Source organism: Gorilla gorilla, chromosome 23 (genome assembly GCF_029281585.2).
Source record: "Gorilla gorilla gorilla isolate KB3781 chromosome 23, NHGRI_mGorGor1-v2.1_pri, whole genome shotgun sequence".
Taxonomy (NCBI): domain Eukaryota; kingdom Metazoa; phylum Chordata; class Mammalia; order Primates; family Hominidae; genus Gorilla; species Gorilla gorilla.
In genome coordinates this window covers 48620980-48638922 of record NC_086018.1, presented here as the reverse complement: position 1 = coordinate 48638922, position 17943 = coordinate 48620980, and the positions used below count along the sequence as shown (strand labels likewise).

At 57.4% G+C, this 17943-nt stretch overlaps 3 protein-coding genes and 1 long non-coding RNA gene across 13 annotated transcripts in view; 2 read left to right on the top strand and 2 right to left on the bottom strand.

Moving 5' to 3' along the window:
- Nucleotides 1-3028, bottom strand: part of MAPK8IP2 (mitogen-activated protein kinase 8 interacting protein 2) — a 28924-nt gene extending 25896 nt beyond the window's left edge. Inside the window, exon 1 of the mRNA XM_031005302.3 lies at nucleotides 2887-3028. The gene's annotated coding sequence lies outside the window, so the exon portion shown is untranslated. The remainder of the gene's footprint in view (nucleotides 1-2886) is intronic.
- A 179-nt stretch (nucleotides 3029-3207) lies between these two features.
- On the top strand, nucleotides 3208-7235 carry CHKB (choline kinase beta). 8 transcript variants are annotated; one of them, XM_004063708.4, is made up of 11 exons: nucleotides 3208-3644; nucleotides 3845-3953; nucleotides 4344-4457; nucleotides 4653-4786; nucleotides 5546-5641; nucleotides 5790-5848; nucleotides 5935-6016; nucleotides 6124-6232; nucleotides 6376-6479; nucleotides 6699-6780; nucleotides 6943-7235. In XM_004063708.4, the coding sequence occupies exons 1-11, from the start codon at nucleotides 3421-3423 to the stop codon at nucleotides 7015-7017; spliced, it is 1188 nt and encodes a 395-aa protein (XP_004063756.2). In that variant the 5' UTR covers nucleotides 3208-3420; the 3' UTR covers nucleotides 7018-7235. The 8 variants fall into 8 exon arrangements, 6 of the variants coding, with proteins under 6 accessions (XP_004063756.2, XP_055230434.1, XP_055230435.1 ...); XR_002004080.3 differs by having other exon boundaries at nucleotides 3225-3644; nucleotides 6404-6479; nucleotides 6943-7003; XM_019018224.3 differs by lacking the exon at nucleotides 6376-6479 and having other exon boundaries at nucleotides 3228-3644.
- CPT1B (carnitine palmitoyltransferase 1B) lies at nucleotides 7145-17387 on the top strand. 3 transcript variants are annotated; one of them, XM_004063705.5, is made up of 21 exons: nucleotides 7145-7162; nucleotides 7542-7652; nucleotides 8266-8425; nucleotides 8760-8899; nucleotides 9188-9365; nucleotides 9586-9687; nucleotides 9888-10025; nucleotides 10111-10188; nucleotides 11618-11725; nucleotides 11799-11883; nucleotides 12506-12701; nucleotides 13189-13374; nucleotides 13941-14046; nucleotides 14127-14243; nucleotides 14708-14872; nucleotides 14956-15090; nucleotides 15205-15357; nucleotides 15845-15958; nucleotides 16583-16675; nucleotides 16830-16915; nucleotides 17169-17387. In XM_004063705.5, the coding sequence occupies exons 3-20, from the start codon at nucleotides 8285-8287 to the stop codon at nucleotides 16911-16913; spliced, it is 2319 nt and encodes a 772-aa protein (XP_004063753.2). In that variant the 5' UTR covers nucleotides 7145-7162; nucleotides 7542-7652; nucleotides 8266-8284; the 3' UTR covers nucleotides 16914-16915; nucleotides 17169-17387. The 3 variants fall into 3 exon arrangements, with proteins under 3 accessions (XP_004063753.2, XP_004063752.1, XP_055230413.1); XM_004063704.5 differs by lacking the exons at nucleotides 7145-7162; nucleotides 7542-7652 and adding an exon at nucleotides 7692-7814; XM_055374438.2 differs by lacking the exons at nucleotides 7145-7162; nucleotides 7542-7652; nucleotides 17169-17387 and having other exon boundaries at nucleotides 8288-8425; nucleotides 8760-8867; nucleotides 16830-17167.
- On the bottom strand, nucleotides 11437-13213 carry LOC134758184 (uncharacterized). Its single transcript, XR_010133135.1, has 2 exons — nucleotides 13172-13213; nucleotides 11437-11984 (listed from the first exon to the last, which is right to left on the bottom strand). It is a non-coding gene; the product is annotated as an uncharacterized lncRNA (long non-coding RNA).
- Nucleotides 17388-17943: the final 556 nt, after the last annotated feature.

Genomic DNA, 17943 nt, shown 5'->3' with positions numbered 1-17943 from the left:
CGAACCAGACCAGAATGCTTGTCTGCTAAGGGAGAAATATCAGTGCAAAGCAGATGTGGGGCCACACTGCCACCTCTTCCTGTAAATAACTGTTACCCACTAGACACGCTTGGGTCCAAGCCCAAGGCTACCTTTTTCATTGTACCATCAATTGCTACTGAGCCTCTGACCTACTGACTTGGAGGATCTGACAACACCTCGCTTGGGCAGACCCTGTTGCATGGTCACTGATGTCCCACCAGCAGGTGCTCGGTCTCTACCTGGGTCTGGTAGTGTGCCTGATACTGCTCTCATTTGGTGAGTAGTTCTCTGCTGCAGAAGGCATGGTCTTGTCCAAGAACTCTAGGACAGTGCACTGCAACTCTTCCGTTGGAGTTTGCCAGAGATGCCATATAGGGTCCTTCCTACCCCAAATAAGCCCCCCGGTAACCCACTGGATCTATGCAGCAGGGAAGCCCATCTCCCAATCCAAATCTTTAGCAGAGCCCCTCTTTTTCTCTGGGCCCCACTCAAAGCCGGCAGTTTTCCCGTTACCCAATAAAGGGGTCAGAGAGGTATCCTCTAGCGCGGTGCATGCTGACTCCAAAACACAGAGGTGCATCAATGCTGTGCCTCTTTCTTCCTTGTAAGGATGCAGGATGCAATAACTTGTCCCTGGCTTGCCCTCAAACGCTGCACCCCTGAGAATGTCACTGATATGGCAGGCTCCAGAACTTCTGAGGGCTTCTCGTTCATCCTCTGACATGCACGGCCTTCTTCACCATGTCCAACTAGTATGACATCATCAATGTTATATGGAATATAGATGATAAGCTACCTAAGGACTATTGTGACAGAGAACAGGAGAGTTCAGACAGCAAGAAGCAAGACCATTTACAGAGCTGTCCTTCCCATATAAATGTGAACTGCTTTTAATCCTCTTTACCACTGGCAATTGAAAAGAATGTTCACCAAGTCAATAACTGCATTATCAAGAGCCAGAGGTGCATTTATCGGTTCCAGTAAAGATACCACACCTAGCACAGCTGTGTGATCGGGGACACGACTTGGCTAAGTTTGTGCAGGGCATCATCATTTACTTGAATCCACCAAGATTTAGCAGGAGCCATTCAGGTTAATTGAAGGGATGAAACGGTAACCACTGCTTTATAAGTCTTTGAGGGCAAAATACCTCTGCAATTACACCTGGAATGCAGCATTGTTTCTGACTTACTATCTTAGAAAGGTTTCAGTAGGGTGAGGAGTTTCAAAGGCTTCTACTTTGCGCTTCCTTACATATGGTACCAAAGGCCTGGGATCAATGTACACGCTCCGCCCTCTGCTAAGTAAAAACATCCCAAGTATGCATTGAGACCAGAGAAGTAATCACAGGACTCGGGTTGGGAATTCTGCTTATCATCTGATTTCCATAAGCCTGCACCCTAATGAGAGGGCCATGATGCTTCAGGGCTCCTGGAAACAGTGTCAGCTCAAATCCTGTATCAGCCCTTCAAAGACCTAGACAGTCCCTTTTCCGAAGTAAACTAGTTTTTTGGTGTGTTTGTTGTTGCTGTTCAGACAGTCTTGCTATGTTGCTCAGGCTGGAGTGCAGTGACGTGAACACAGGTCACTGCAGCCTTGACCTCCTGGGCTTAAGTGATTCTCTCACCTCAGCATCCAGAGTAGCTGGAACCACAGGCACCTGCCACCACGCCCAGCTAATCTTTTAATTTTTGTAAAGACAGGTTCTTGCTATGTTGCCCAGGCTGGTCTCAAACTCCTGGGCTCAAACGATCCTCCTACCTCGGCTTCCCAAAGTGCAGGGATTACAAGCGTGACCCACTGCCCCCAGCCAGAATCAGTTTTTTTTTCTTTTTTTTTTTTTGAGACTGAGTCTGACTCTGTCGCTCAGGCTGGAGTGCAGTGGCTCGCGGCAACAAGGCCTGGGTTCAAGAGATTCTCATGCCTCAGCCTCCCGTGTAGCTGGGATTACAGGCACAAGCCACCAAACCTGGCTAATTTTTCTATTTTTAGTAGCGACGGGGTTTTGCTATGTTGGCCAGGCTGGTCTCAAACTCCCGACCTCAAGTGATCCGCCCGCCTCGGCCTCCCAAAACGCTGGGAGTACAGGCGTGAGCCACCGCGCCCGGACCAGTTACTTTTTAAAGTGGCTCTAGGTCCCTTTAGGGAAGGATTGGAGGAATATTTCTTGGTATATGCTCAGATGCTGGTATTGTAAGATCCTTCCTGAGAGGAACCAAGCCTCCTTGTCAATTAATGGGCTCTAGGTCTCAAAACTGACTCAGATTTAAACAGAATGATCATGATTTTCCACTGCAGCAAGTGACATTAGCCTTGTGATCACTAATTTTTTCTTTCTGGTTATCAAACAATACTCTAGTCAGATGCCCCAAAGAACACCATGGTTCGACAGACATTGCCACAGATCTCTGTGGGTCCAGCGTTCCTGGTCGCCGCTCTAGCCTGGGGCAGAAGCAGAAATGCAGGAGGCACGCGTTTAAATCAGGACGCCCTCAATGTGAGGTGCGCAGGCCGAGGAGGGGGCTGCAGCAAGCTGCGAGTCTTCACTTTCTTCTGCTCTTGGGTTTGACTCTGTAATTGGTTCTAGGCCTGGAGGAGACGAGGAGGCTAGGGGGAGAGGGGAATGAATGAAGACGCGCATCTCAAGCGGGGCAGCAAAAGACTCCTCATTCAGAGGTGCGGCTCTACCAGCCAGGGAGTCCCCGTGTAGACTGGGCATTTATGCAACTGGAGTCATCGGAACTGTCCCAAGGGTCACATTCCTTCAGCAAATGTTTACTGCGTACCCACCGGGTGCCCGCATCCCGCACTCTGCCCGCACTGTGCGGCCCTGCCTAGCGCGCGCGCGCCTCCTCCAGGCCTCACCCACGCTCAGGACGGACGCGCGCTGGACGGCTCTTCCTTGTCGGAGCGCCCCAGGGGCCGGGGAAGACGGCCCGGCAAGGGAGCCCTCGCGCCGGAGCTGCAGCTGCAGCCGCCGCCCCGCCGGCTCCCACGGGGCAGAGACGCAGCTCCTCTCCGGTCTTCCCGGACGCTACCACGCCCGGGCCGTTCCTCGCCCGCGCACGCGCCGCTCCGCCACCTGATTGGCCTCCGGCGCCTCGAATTGGCCCAGGCCGTCCAACAGCAGCCCCGCCCAGAGAGAGACCATTGGTCCTTGCCCATAGGGGCGGGGCCCGGCAGAGATCTGCGGAATTCGGCCTTCGGAAAGAGCCCCCGGGCCGGGGCACGGAGAGAGCCGAGCGCCGCAGCCGTGAGCCGAATAGAGCCGGAGAGACCCGAGTATGACCGGAGAAGCCCAGGCCGGCCGGAAGAGGAGCCGAGCGCGGCCGGAAGGAACCGAGCCCGTCCGAAGGGAGAGGAGCGCAGCCTGGCCTGGGGCCCGGTCGAGCCCGCGCCATGGCGGCCGAGGGGACAGCTGTGGCCGGAAGCGGGGCTGTTGGCGGCTGCCTGGCCAAAGACGGCTTGCAGCAGTCTAAGTGCCCGGACACTACCCCAAAACGGCGGCGCGCCTCGTCGCTGTCGCGTGACGCCGAGCGCCGAGCCTACCAATGGTGCCGGGAGTACTTGGGCGGGGCCTGGCGCCGAGTGCAGCCCGAGGAGCTGAGGGTTTACCCCGTGAGGTGGGAGGTCAGGGGTCAGCCTCTCCGGTGCGCGGATCGGGGTCAGGGGTCAGCCGCGGGGCCCTCAGGATGCTCCATGTTTTCGCCCCCCTCTTGCGCCCGCGCCTGGGGCGGGGCGGGGCCGGCCTGGCCGGGAGGGGGCCGGGGCCGCGGCAGGTAGGGCCGGCCGCGGGCTGAGCGCGCCTGGTGTGGGTCTGCAGCGGAGGCCTCAGCAACCTGCTCTTCCGCTGCTCGCTCCCGGACCACCTGCCCAGCGTTGGCGAGGAGCCCCGGGAGGTGCTCCTGCGGCTGTACGGAGCCATCTTGCAGGTGAGGGGGGTGTGAGCGCCGCAGCGCCAGTGGCTTTAGGGCCTGTCGCTTACGCGATGCGGGTAGTATTGTTCCCATTGCGCAGTTGAGGACACCGAGGTTCACGGTCTGAGTGACACTTACCTCATTACACCGAAGCCTGGGCCTGTATTCCCAGAGCTTTGGGAGGCTGAGGCGAGATGATCACTTGAGCACAGGAGTTCGAGACCACCCTGGACAACATAGTGAGACCCCCATCTCTAAATAAAAATAGACCAACGCTAAAGCCTGTGCTCCAGAGCCTCCAGGCAATTGGACCAGAAGTCGCAGCTCTGGTGGGAGGAAGGCGAGCCCTCATGTGTGTCCCTGTGCCACTTTGCCTTGGCCCCTTTGCTGTCCATCCTTTTTCAGGGCGTGGACTCCCTGGTGCTAGAAAGCGTGATGTTCGCCATCCTTGCGGAGCGGTCGCTGGGGCCCCAGCTGTACGGAGTCTTCCCAGAGGGCCGGCTGGAACAGTACATCCCAGTATGAGCCCAGTCCTACCCTGTCCTCCCCAAGGCACCTCCACCCCCTAACCCTACCCCAGTGCCCAATGTCTGCCTTCACATCCCTCACCCCAAGGAGGGAATTTCCCCCAAAACCCTGACCTCCCCTCATTGCCCCAGCCCTTCCCCCTCCTGCCCCAGCCCCATCACCACCCTGATAGCTTCCTGGGTGCAGAGTCGGCCATTGAAAACTCAAGAGCTTCGAGAGCCAGTGTTGTCAGCAGCCATTGCCACGAAGATGGCGCAATTTCATGGCATGGAGATGCCTTTCACCAAGGAGCCCCACTGGCTGTTTGGGACCATGGAGCGGTGAGTCAGGAGCCTCCTCAGGGCTCCTGTACACCTGAGCTGAACCTCCATGCCAGCGGATGTGTCGGGGGCTCTGTCCGGCCCTCCACTTGAGTGGATCTGATGTCATGGGCTGTCACAGAGCAGGCTTTGAAATGCTTGCCAGAGGCCATATGCAGTGCCTCATGCCTGTAATCCCAGAACTTTGGGAGCCGAGGTGGGCGAGGTGGGAGGATCACTTGAGCCCAGGAGGCGGAGGTTGCAGTGAGCTGAGCTCATGCCATTGCACTTCAGCCTGGGTGAGAGCAAGACTCTGTCTCAAAACACCAAACAAAAAAAGAAAAAAGAAATGATTGCCAAGGCCAGGCACGGTGGCTCATGCCTGTAATCCTAGCACTTTGGGAGGCTGAGGTGAGCAGATTGCCTGAGCTCAGGAGTTCAAAACCAGCCTGGACAACACAGTGAAACCCCGTCTCTATTAAAATACAAAAAAATTAGCCAGGCATGGCAGCATGCACCTGTAGTCCCAGCTACTTGGGAGGCTGAGGCAGGAGAATTGCTTGAACCCGGGAGGCAGAGGTTGCAGTTAGCCAAGATCGCGCCACTGCACTCCAGCCTGGGTGACAGAGCAAGACTCCATTTCAAAAGAAAAAAAGAAATGATTGCCGGACAAGTCACACAGTGATAGGAGCAGGGGTGCAGTAGTCTGGCCTGAGGGGTAGATAGGAGAGGGGTGGGAAAGAATAGCAGAGCCAGTGTATCCTATTCTTTGGGCTTCAGGTACCTAAAACAGATCCAGGACCTGCCCCCAACTGGCCTCCCTGAGGTGAACCTGCTGGAGATGTACAGCCTGAAGGATGAGATGGGCAACCTCAGGTGAGGGCGGGCAGGACAAGGCTAATGGTAATGGTGTCCGCCCTTCCAGTATTTGCTGAGGGCTGGTGTCAGGGCCTGGCCTGTTAGGGTGGCTCTGATCCTCCTCTAGTCACTCCTGCTCAGGACCCATGCTCCCATACCCCTGTAGGAAGTTACTAGAGTCTACCCCATCGCCAGTCGTCTTCTGCCACAATGACATCCAGGAAGGTAGGAGAAGGCATCTGAGTCTCCTAACCCAAGATGGAAGAGCCAGAGGGCTCTGGAGTGAGCAGAACCTCACCCCATTCCCCCAGGGAACATCTTGCTGCTCTCAGAGCCAGAAAATGCTGACAGCCTCATGCTGGTGGACTTCGAGTACAGCAGTTATAACTATAGGTGAGGCTGGAAAGATGGCTTCCCATAGATCTGTTCCCATAGGGCTCTTGAAAACAGGCCAGCTGCCCAGGGCATTTGGGGACTGAATGTCCACCTTATTCTCCCAGGGGCTTTGACATTGGGAACCATTTTTGTGAGTGGGTTTATGATTATACTCACGAGGAATGGCCTTTCTACAAAGCAAGGCCCACAGACTACCCCACTCAAGAACAGCAGGTATGTGGGCCAGAGGCTGGGGAGCAGGACCCATCCTGTGAGGAAGGAGGGAGGTGGAGTCTGGAAGGAATGGCCAGAAAGGATGTTATCTGGGAAATACTCCACAGTCTCCCCAGTTCCTGACTCTTGGCCATTGATCGTAGTTGCATTTTATTCGTCATTACCTGGCAGAGGCAAAGAAAGGTGAGACCCTCTCCCAAGAGGAGCAGAGAAAACTGGAAGAAGATTTGCTGGTAGAAGTCAGTTGGTGAGGAAGGAGGGGCGGGGTGGGGTAGGGCAGAGCAGAGGAAAGAGGGATTGGGGAAGAGGCAAATTTATCAAGCTGCAGGGAAGGTGGCTGTGGAGAATGGAGTTAGGACAGTGGGGGAGAAGTTAAAACTGTAGGGATTGGCCAACCTGGGTGAGGGGATCCAAGCAGTGCTAGACATGCTCTTGAATGCCCCTCCTTTTCCTGCCCTCCCCCCAGGTATGCTCTGGCATCCCATTTCTTCTGGGGTCTGTGGTCCATCCTCCAGGCATCCATGTCCACCATAGAATTTGGTTACTTGGTAAGTGACCCTGGGGATGGGAATGCTAGCTGGGGAGCAGCAGCAGCCACACTCTTCCAGGACGCCTGGGGAGTCCCGGGTGGCTGTGGGCAGCCTGAGGTGGATGTAGAATGCTGGTCCCACGTCTTCTCACCACTGTGTGGGGTGGGTTTCCTTCCCTAGGACTATGCCCAGTCTCGGTTCCAGTTCTACTTCCAGCAGAAGGGGCAGCTGACCAGTGTCCACTCCTCATCGTGACTCCACCCTCCCACTCCTTGGATTTCTCCTGGAGCCTCCAGGGCAGGACCTTGGAGGGAGGAACAACGAGCAGAAGGCCCTGGCGACCGGGCTGAGCCCCCAAGTGAAACTGAGGTTCAGGAGACCGGCCTGTCCCTGAGTTTGAGTAGGTCCCCATGGCTGGCAGGCCAGAGCCCCATGCTGTGTATGTAACACAATAAACAAGCTTCTTCTTCGCACCCTGTCCTGGCCCTGCTGAGCAGCAGCAGAAAGTACCAAACCGAGCAGTACACACAAAGGGACTCTTCAGTGCTCTGGGATTGAAAGTGGTTAGGGTTCATGCTGCCAGTAGGGGTCCCCCATCCCTCCCCAGTCCCCTGGCTCCAGCTTAGAATAATAAATACTAGGACTTGGGGAGGAGAAGGAGAGTGACGGGGGTATGAAGACGACCCTGAGGTGGGGATGCCGCCCGGAGCACCAGCGATCGCAGAACAGGCAGCAGCTGACACATCGGTGACCTTTTCCCTACATTTGGCTATTTTTAGCTCTAATGCCACCATCCTCACGAGACTCTGGGGCCCCCCAGGCTCCCAGACCTTTGAGCAACCTTCACCGCACAGAAACCCAGCCGCGCCCTGCAATTCCCACCGCGGAAGGTGGGTGGGTTCTGGTTCTCGCCCCACGTTTTTCCCGACCCCGATTTGGGAGTAGGTGTCAGGTTCCTGGTGAGGGCGGGGCGGGGGTGGCTAGGCCTGAAGGACGTGGGGACACGGGCCAGAGTGGCTGGCCCCACGCACGGACAGGAGTGAACCCGAGCTGTGAGTAGGGGCCGGCACAGGGCGGCCCGCGGGGGTCTGGGCCCTCAGCCCTGCACAGGGGCGAGGACGGCGCTGGGGCCCGCGCGCTCGGGTGGGGAAGGGCGGGCTCCCGAACCCTGCCTCTGTCCAGGCCGGCGCCACTTCCAGGGGCGCCTCTCTCGCCTGCCCGCGCCCTCGCTGACGCCCCCCAACTCCAGGCTGCCCTTCACCGTCCTTGGGGCTCCTGGAGCTTTCAAGGACCAAATCCCCTGCACCACAGTGGCTGTGCCCACCCGGAAGGCTGGCGCGAGGATTTGGCGGCGGTTGGCCTGGCGGGGGGCGCGGGCCGGGGGCAGCCGCTAGTCGCGGGGTGGGGGGCGCGAGGGGTCGCGGACTGGCTGGGGGCGTCTCGGCGCGGCTGGCGGCGGGGCCAGCCTAAGCGCGCCCGTGAACCCATCTGCCCCCGTCCTAGGTGCCGACCAACCCCCAGGATGGCGGAAGCTCACCAGGCCGTGGCCTTCCAGTTCACGGTGACCCCAGACGGGGTCGACTTCCGGCTCAGTCGGGAGGCCCTGAAACACGTCTACCTGTCTGGGATCAACTCCTGGAAGAAACGCCTGATCCGCATCAAGGTGCGCACAGGTGCTTCTCCCAGCAGGTGTAGAACGGAGCTCTCAGAGCGTAGGCAGAGGCCGGCTGTCAGCTGTTAAGCGCTTTGTTAGGGTCCCTCACTGCCTCCTCGGCTGGCACTTCTGCCCGGTACAGGTTGTGGAAGTACAGACACCAGAGGGGTGCACAGGATGTGGTCGGACACAGGGAGCTGTGGGTGTGGCGGAGGAAGGAGCACAGCAGGGCATCAGGAGAGAAAGCCTTCCAGGCCAAGACCAGGAGCCAGTTCCCAAGACTTCACAGGCAGGCTAACCTCACGCCCTCCGGCTCCATAAGGGCGCCTGTTTCTGCCCACAGAATGGCATCCTCAGGGGGGTGTACCCTGGCAGCCCCACCAGCTGGCTGGTCGTCGTCATGGCAACAGTGGGTTCCTCCTTCTGCAACGTGGACGTCTCCTTGGGGCTGGTCAGTTGCATCCAGAGATGCCTCCCTCAGGGGTAAGGAGTGAAACTGGAAGGGCACAGGTGCCGCCAGGGAGGGCTGGGCCCAGCACCCAAGGCTGAGGTTCCTGAGCTGGGCAGATACAGGACAGTAGCCATTGGCAGTCACGCGGCAGCCCTCCCCTATGACAACCATTGTCTTAGCCCTATATCAGCTCATTTGACGCAGTCAGACATGAGTGTGCCCGGGAGGTTCTTCCCCTTGGTGTCTCCCCTGAGACAGTTCACAGCCACCCGAGGCTGGCCTCAAGAGGACCCCCTGCAGCCCTCGCCCCTCTCCAATAGGTGTGGCCCCTACCAGACCCCGCAGACCCGGGCACTTCTCAGCATGGCCATCTTCTCCACGGGCGTCTGGGTGACGGGCATCTTCTTCTTCCGCCAAACCCTGAAGCTGCTTCTCTGCTACCATGGGTGGATGTTTGAGCTGCATGGCAAGACCAGCAACTTGACCAGGATCTGGGCTGTGAGCAGCAGCCAGTGGAGGGGTTCAGGCACCTGGGTTGAGACTCTTTGGACTCCTTTGGGGTTCTGAGCTAGAGGGGAGAGGCAGACAGGGCACTGGTGCCTGGTGTGTGGTTTGTCCTGGAGGGGCTGGGATGGCTCTGAGGGTCTCAGGGAGTTGCTGGTTGGTTTCCATTTTTTCCACTGGCTCCCCACCCCAGCACTCTGCTCTGTACCCCCAGATGTGTATCCGCCTTCTATCCAGCCGGCACCCTATGCTCTACAGCTTCCAGACATCTCTGCCCAAGCTTCCTGTGCCCAGGGTGTCAGCCACAATTCAGCGGGTGAGGGCCTCGCTTGGGCATCCCAGTGGGCAGGGGAGGTTGGATTCAGGAGATGTTTCCAAATATAAGGTTCTGTGCAAAGAGTGGCCTTAAGGGCTTGAGAATAATGGGGCTGGGTGAGGAGGGAGAGGTGGGAAGAGGACTAAGATAGAGGCAGCCCTTGCCATCTGGCCCCACGGTGATGATAACTGGCTGGACAGTACCTAGAGTCTGTGCGCCCCTTGTTGGATGATGAGGAATATTACCGCATGGAGTTGCTGGCCAAAGAATTCCAGGACAAGACTGCCCCCAGGCTGCAGAAATACCTGGTGCTCAAGTCATGGTGGGCAAGTAACTATGTAAGTTCGTGCCCCTGGGCTCACTGTCACCTGCCATGTGTCCTGGCTGCACCCGCCCCAGCTCTAACCTTCCACCTGCCCACAGGTGAGTGACTGGTGGGAAGAGTACATCTACCTTCGAGGCAGGAGCCCTCTCATGGTGAACAGCAACTATTATGTCATGGTATGAACTAGAGCCTCCAGGTCCCCGTGCGTGCTCAGCTCTGTCCCAGCTCCAAGGCAAAGGACCTGGAGGACAGCCCGGAGCTCTAGTAGCAGCTTCCGTGGGCAAGTGGGGGTTATGGAGTGAGGCCTGAGGGAAAGGGAAGAGAGAGAGGAGATCCTAGAAGAGTCCAGAAGCAGCTTAGGGGCAATGGGGATCCTGAGGATGAGGAGAGTGGAGACCGCCAGCCTGCCACCGCTTCTCAGAGTCCCGGGGTCACTGCCCCTGCCCAGCTCGGGCTCTGTCACCTCTTTCCTTGGTTTCCTCACTGGCCTCCTGGCCATGGGTTCCCAGCTGTCCTGACACCATAACCAGGGAATTGTCTAGAACGTGTCTTGCTTTGTGTCCCTCTGCGGAGCTGGACAGCAGAATGGAGGCCAGGCTGCTGCTTTTAGAGCTCAGGAAGTCACAGTCTGCCTCTGCCCCATATAACTGGCCCTTCTGAGTCTCTGGGTCTCCCAGCCACCTGGGCTGTATGGCATGCCTCTTCTCTCCTTTCCCACGGTCCAAAGCACACTTGACTTGCCAGAGTCTACTGGAATTCTCCTCCATAAGCTGTCCTTCCAGGAACTTACACACAACTTGTCCATAGCAGAGGTTTTAAACTGCTTTTTAGTGGTAGAACCCCTTTATCAAAGCAAAAGAAGTAGAATACAAGCACATAAAATAGCTTATAAAAAGGCAGCTCAGGCCGGGTGCAGTGGCTCACGCCTGTAATCCCAGCACTTTGGGAGGCCGAGGCAGGTGGATCACAAGGTCAGGAGATCGAGAGCATCCTAACACGGTGAAACCCCGTCTCTACCAAAAATACAAAAAATTAGCCGGGCGTGGTGGTGGGCGTCTGTAGTCCCAGCTACTCGGGAGGCTGAGGCAGGCGAATGGCGTGAACCCGGGAGGTGGAGCTTGCAATGAGCCGAGATCGCACCACTGCACTCCAGCCTGGGTGACAGAGCGAGACTCTGTCTCAGAAAAATAAATAAAAATTTAAAAATAAATAAATAAATAAATAAAAAGGAAGCTCAGAGCCAGGTGTGGTGGTGTATGACTCTAATCCCTGCAACTTAGGAGGCTGCGGCAGGAGGATCACTTAGGGCGAGGAATTTGAGGCTGCAGTGAGCCATGCTTGTCCCACTGCACTCCAGCCTGGGCGACAGAGCAAGACCCTAACTCTAAAAAATAAAGAATAAAGCAGCTCAGGCTGAAGCTGGAGCAGAGGGTTACTGCGATCAGTTGTGCATTTCTGGAGGTTCACCCCGGCAGCATGTGCAGGATGTACTGGAAGAGGGAGACAGAACACCTCAGGCCCCCGAATAGATTGGTCCTTGGGTCAGCAAGACTCAGGTGACACCCAGACAGAGGCCCCCACCCCGCGGGCTCTGTTCCTCTGTAGGACCTTGTGCTCATCAAGAATACAGACGTGCAGGCAGCCCGCCTGGGAAACATCATCCATGCCATGATCATGTATCGCCGTAAACTGGACCGTGAAGAAATCAAGCCTGTGAGTTGCGTCGGGGTTGAAGGTGGGATGGGAGGGGAGACCTGAGTCTGAGCCACGCTGGGCCTTCCCTCAGGTGATGGCACTGGGCATAGTGCCCATGTGCTCCTACCAGATGGAGAGGATGTTCAACACCACTCGGATCCCGGGCAAGGACACAGGTAACTGAGCCCCCTCGCTGCTACCTGTGGGCCATCTGGCTGGCTCGCTGCCCTCCTGCCTGCTCATCACCAAGCGTCCCCAGTGCCTCAGGGTCCTGAAACTGTGAACAGTAGTCAATTGTGACAGATACTAGACATCCATTGTTTACAGGCATGATGCTGGCGCAGGGTCCCCACAGGGCCCAGAGCAGAGCCCCTCCCCTCCGGGGCTCACTGCGCATGGTGAAGGGAGTCCTGCTGCAGCCCAAAGCTTAGGACAGACCCGGCGCTGCCATGGAGCCGGCAGAGGAGGGGAGGGGCGCACCCAGGGGTCTGGCAGAGGCAGCAGCCTTCCCTGCTTTTGACACTGTATCCTTAGGCGGTTTGCACAACCTTCTAGTGCGTCGTTTCCTCTTCTGTGAAATGCTTTATAGGATTGTTGTTGGTGTTACGTGAGAGAGAGCGGAAGCACCCAGCACAGGGCCTGGTTTAGGACACACGGATCCCATCCAGGGGGCAGGAAGGCCCAGGCAGAGGCCAAGCAAAGCAGGGTCTGCAGGGGTCACCTAGTGCATGGGAGGTGGGCCCTTCCCAGGATGTAGCTGGGGGCCCCGCCTCAGCTTGCCCGTGGCCTGTATCACAGATGTGCTACAGCACCTCTCAGACAGCCGGCACGTGGCTGTCTACCACAAGGGACGCTTCTTCAAGCTGTGGCTCTATGAGGGCGCCCGTCTGCTCAAGCCTCAGGATCTGGAGATGCAGTTCCAGAGGATCCTGGACGACCCCTCCCCACCTCAGCCTGGGGAGGAGAAGCTGGCAGCCCTCACTGCAGGAGGAAGGTATTGGCCTCTGGGGAGGGACTGTCCCCACCCTGAGTTCAGGGCTCTGTGAGGAGAGGAGCGTGGCCCTGCCTGCCACCCTGGAACTGGAGGCTGGAGGCACAACTAGGGGAGGGGCATTGGTGGTCATGGCAGCAGGACAGCCAGCATAACCTACCTCTGACGGGTGGCAGCCAGGTGAAGTGTGCAGAGGGTGGGGACACCCTCCAAAATAGCCCGGCACCCCCCACCTCCAGGCCCAGCCTGGCACACACACCCCCACCTCCAGGCTCAGCCTGGCACACACCCCCCCACCTCCAGGCCCGGCCTGGCACCCCCACATCTCCAGGTCCAGCGTGGTACCCCCCATCTCTGGGTCCAGCCTGGTACCCCCCAATCTCCAGGTCCAGCCTGGCACCCCACCCCCATCTCCAGGTCCAGTCAGGCCCTCAGAGGCACCCTCATCCCAAGTCCACGTGCCCACTGCTTACCCTGCCCCATGCTTCAGGGTGGAGTGGGCGCAGGCACGCCAGGCCTTCTTTAGCTCTGGAAAGAATAAGGCTGCCTTGGAGGCCATCGAGCGTGCCGCTTTCTTTGTGGCCCTGGATGAGGAATCCTACTGCTATGACCCCGAAGATGAGGCCAGCCTCAGCCTCTATGGCAAGGCCCTGCTACATGGCAATTGCTACAACAGGTACGGCAGCCCCAGCCCCACAGGTTACAGCTTAAGGTTAAAAGTTAGGGTTATGGTTAGAGGATTAAAGATAAAAGAAGGGAGGGTTATGAGCTGGGTGCAGTGGCACACACCTGTGATCCTAGCACTTTGGGGGCCAAGGCAGGTGGATCACTTCAGCGCAGGAGCTCAAGACCAGCCTGGGCAACGGAGCGAGACCCCTTCTTAAAAGTAGTTAGGATTGTGATTAGTGGTTGGGTAGGGCTAGTGGCTAGGGTTAAAGGCTAGGGTTTGGGTTATAGAATAGGGTTAAAAGCCGGGCATGGTGGCAGGCACCTGTAATCCCAGCTAGTCGGAAGGCTGACGCAGGAGAAGCCCTTGAACCCGGGAGGTTACAGGAAGCTAAGATCACACCACTGCACTCCAGCCTGGGCAACAGAGCAAGATTCCATCTCAATTTAAAAAAAAAGTGAGAGAAAAAGAGAGAGAGAATAGGGTTAGTAATTAGGGTTAAAGGTTGGGGTTGCAGGTCAAGCTCCTCTGGACATTCCCACCTTTGGTTCTTCATGTGTCTACTCTTCCTGCAGGTGGTTTGACAAATCCTTCACTCTCATTTCCTTCAAGAATGGCCAGTTGGGTCTCAATGCAGAGCATGCGTGGGCAGATGCTCCCATCATTGGGCACCTCTGGGAGGTAATAGCCTTGCAGAGGGAACCTGCAGGGCAGGCTGTAGGGGATGAGGCCGGCCTCTCAGTCTCATCCTCTCCCTGCAGTTTGTCCTGGGCACAGACAGCTTCCACCTGGGCTACACGGAGACTGGGCACTGCCTGGGCAAACCGAACCCTGCGCTCGCACCTCCTACACGACTGCAGTGGGACATTCCAAAACAGGTGGGTTGGAAGCTCCCAGAGCAGGTGTGAGACCACAAAGCAGCAGGTGGGTACAACCCCGACAAGGCCTGAGCCTCCTCCTCCCCTGCTGGCCCCACTGCCTGGCCCAGCCCTCAGGAAGGCACAGGGCACGTCTCAGGATACCTGTAGAGTCCAAACTGGCTTCAGGGAGGACAGAGACCACCCACCGCCCCTGGGGCCATCTGTGTTTAGAGAAGGCCATGAGATGGAGGAGGCACTCACAGGCCCCTGGAGCATTTTCAGCACTTCCCTCTTACCCACAAAGCTGAGCCCGGCCTCTGGGGGCTGATTCTCCCTCAGATTGTCTTTTGCGTACCCTCCTCCTGAAGATGTCTTGGCCGGCTGTGCCTTTTCTCCCAGCTAAACGTCATGCCTCCCAGACATGACCCAGAGTCCTGCTTGGAGAGCCCTACCCTCAGCTGACCCTTCCCATGTCTTGGCAGTGCCAGGCGGTCATCGAGAGTTCCTACCAGGTGGCCAAGGCGCTGGCAGACGACGTGGAGTTGTACTGCTTCCAGTTCCTGCCCTTTGGCAAAGGCCTCATCAAGAAGTGCCGGACCAGCCCTGATGCCTTTGTGCAGATCGCGCTGCAGCTGGCTCACTTCCGGGTAGGAGCCCTGCCTCCCGCTGCTGAGAGGGCAGGGGTGGTACCAGGGTCCACCTGCCAGATTCACCCCTCTGTATATCCCAGGACAGGGGTAAGTTCTGCCTGACCTATGAGGCCTCAATGACCAGAATGTTCCGGGAGGGACGGACTGAGACTGTGCGTTCCTGTACCAGCGAGTCCACAGCCTTTGTGCAGGCCATGACGGAGGGGTCCTACACGGTAAGTGTCCTCTGCCCACGTGGGGGTCACGGTCGTCGGGTGAGGTGCCCCCTCTGCCTCCTGTCTGCCTGGAGGGCCAGGGCTACTCTTCACCCCTTTACTTCTGCCCCGCAGAAAGCAGACCTGCGAGATCTCTTCCAGAAGGCTGCTAAGAAGCACCAGAATATGTACCGCCTGGCCATGACCGGGGCAGGGATCGACAGGCACCTCTTCTGCCTTTACTTGGTCTCCAAGTACCTAGGAGTCAGCTCTCCTTTCCTTGCTGAGGTCAGCACCGTTGTTGGGTGTGTCCTTTGTCCCACTGCCCTCCTACACGCAGGGCTTGGGCCATCTCATGATGGAGCACAGCCTGTTTTCTGTCTGGCTCGCTCCCCTGAAGCTCCCTGGAGGGCTGGGCCAGCTTTCCCGCCCACACACCACCTGGGCCTGTGGTCCTGGGACTGAGCAGGAGCAACATCCTCTTCGTGGTGTTGGTGTCCTTGTGACAGGGAACAGACAAATGTATGATCTGTCAGGTGGTGACAGCACTACTGAGACTAGTGAGGCTATGTGGGGGAGAGGCAGAGCAGAGGGAGGGCTGGGCAGCTCACACAAGCCTTATGTGGCATGATGCATAGAGGACCACGGGGTGGTGGCCAGGGAGCTCCTGCACCCTCAGCAGAACCGTGCCTGGCTCAGAGTAGGTTGCAGACACCACGTGTTGGACAGGTGCTTTGGGTGTGTGGCCTCTGACCAGCTGCGGCCTCCTTTGCAGGTGCTCTCGGAACCCTGGCGTCTCTCCACCAGCCAGATCCCCCAATCCCAGATCCGCATGTTCGACCCAGAGCAGCACCCCAATCACCTGGGCGCTGGAGGTGGCTTTGGCCCTGTGAGTGCTCCTGAAGGGGATGGGTGGGCAGCACCAGGGCCCTGAGGGTTTCAGTGGCGAGTGCAGCCCCTGAGGTCAGACGAGAGGCAGGAGCACCTTGCTTAGAGGAGAGCATAACCCCAGACCTGCATGGAAGCAGAATGTTAGCTATGGACTCAGGCAGCCAAGCACCTGGGACCCACCCATCCCAACTACCTCCCTGCTGAAGCATGACCATGGTTTCCAGGGTACTGAAGCATGACTGTGGGGCTGGTTTCCAGGGTACTGGGCAGTGCACTGGGTGCTTCTGAAGTCTACTTATCCAAGAGAGTGCAGCTGTCTCCCACAGAAACCTTCACATGGGCTAGCTTGTCAGAAGGCTAGAGAACCCTCTGGAGAGAGACGGAGTGATCTAGAGACTAAGCCCCCTGAGGGAAACTGGGAGGTCCTAGATCCTTGGTGGGGTCTGGGCAGCATTCTTTGGTTTTCACGGTTTCCTAGGGGTGGTCCTCAGGAAAAATGCAGTGTCTTAGGGCTGGGGCCCGTTCCTGCGACTCTTGTGGGAAGAACAAGTACAATATCAGCTTGGCTTTCAGATCTTCAAGGTTTGATTTGTGCCTTCTTCACCCTTCTTGTTGCCCTCAGGTAGCAGATGATGGCTATGGAGTTTCCTACATGATTGCAGGCGAGAACACGATCTTCTTCCACATCTCCAGCAAGTTCTCAAGCTCAGAGACGGTGAGTCTCCTGCCACAGCTCAGGCCTGAGGAAGGGATGCCACCTGGGGCTGCCCAGGAACACAGGTGTCTTTGGCCGGGGAGGCATCCTTGCTTGTGGGAACAGAGGGGTGGGTGCATATCTGAAGGTGCATCTGAACTCTTGGCTCCCACAGAACGCCCAGCGCTTTGGAAACCACATCCGCCAAGCCCTGCTGGACATTGCTGATCTTTTCCAAGTTCCCAAGGCCTACAGCTGAAGGTTGGAGAAATGCCACCTGCCCTTTCGTCCCCACACTGTGGAGGAAGGGACCTGTGGCAGCTCACAGGCATGAGGGGTGGCCGTGCACAGGTGCCCAGGCTCCAAGGACAGCTCCGGCAGCAGGTCCTCGCTGGGCAGATGCTTCTCCCTGAGGGCCCAGGTGGTGGAGGTGGGGTTGGAGCAGGAAGGGAATTTTGATTTTTTTTTTCTTGATAGATACTAATAAAAATAAGGCTGTGTAATTTTCTCTCAGCCCTTAGGTACCTGTGTTTTGTTTGGGAACTAGGAGGCCCTCCCCCTCCCCCAGCTCAGACCACAGAGGTGGCAAGAGAAGGGCTGAAGCTGGAAGGCTGTTCATGAGAGACTTGTGTGACCTGCTTTGAAATGTGTGACTTTGCTGAGTGACGTAGGCTCTGAGATAGCTGTCCACGCCCACGTGTTTGCTTGGAATAAATACTTGCCTCAGAACCTTTACCTGTTCCCTGGGGCCATTTCTGTTTGTCTGTCTGCTGGAGAGTGAGCCCACCTCCTCCCATGCAGGGGCATGTGTGAGGCACCCCTCTTGGCTGAGGCACAACCCTGCACGGGCCCCGCAGCTTCTTGTCAGCATGGAAAGGGGCTGCAGGCCCAGGCCTGAAGTCTTGGGGCGCCAGGTGGTCATGTCTGCGAGAGGGCACACAGGATGACCTGTAGCAACAGACACTCCTTCACTGAGGTTGGCTTGGCTGCTAAAATCATGTTAAGAGTAAATACAAAATAATTATTCTTTTTTTTTGAGGCGGAGTTTCGCTCTTGTTGCCCAGGCTGGAGTGCAGTGGCACGATCTCGACTCACTACAACCTCTGCCTCCTGGGTTCAAGCGATTCTCGTACCTCAGCTCCTGAGTAGCTGGGACAACAGGCGCCTGCCATCACGCCCGGCTAATTTTTTGTATTTTTAGTAGAGGCAGGGTTTTACCATGTTGGCCAGGCTGGTCTCGAACTCCTGACCTCAGGTGATCCACCTGCCTCAGCCTCCCAACGTGCAGG

Bases quoted from the DNA above. Each gene is read 5' to 3' on its own strand.
- CHKB (XM_004063708.4), top strand. From the start codon at position 3,421: ATGGCGGCCGAGGGGACAGCTGTGGCCGGAAGCGGGGCTGTTGGCGGC. The intron at 3,954-4,343 runs GTGAGGGGGGTG...ATCCTTTTTCAG, and splicing joins TGTACGGAGCCATCTTGCAG to GGCGTGGACTCCCTGGTGCT. The intron at 6,781-6,942 runs GTAAGTGACCCT...TTCCTTCCCTAG, and splicing joins CCATAGAATTTGGTTACTTG to GACTATGCCCAGTCTCGGTT.
- CPT1B (XM_004063705.5), top strand. From the start codon at position 8,285: ATGGCGGAAGCTCACCAGGCCGTGGCCTTCCAGTTCACGGTGACCCCA. The intron at 8,426-8,759 runs GTGCGCACAGGT...TTCTGCCCACAG, and splicing joins AACGCCTGATCCGCATCAAG to AATGGCATCCTCAGGGGGGT. The intron at 11,884-12,505 runs GTAACTGAGCCC...CCTGTATCACAG, and splicing joins GATCCCGGGCAAGGACACAG to ATGTGCTACAGCACCTCTCA.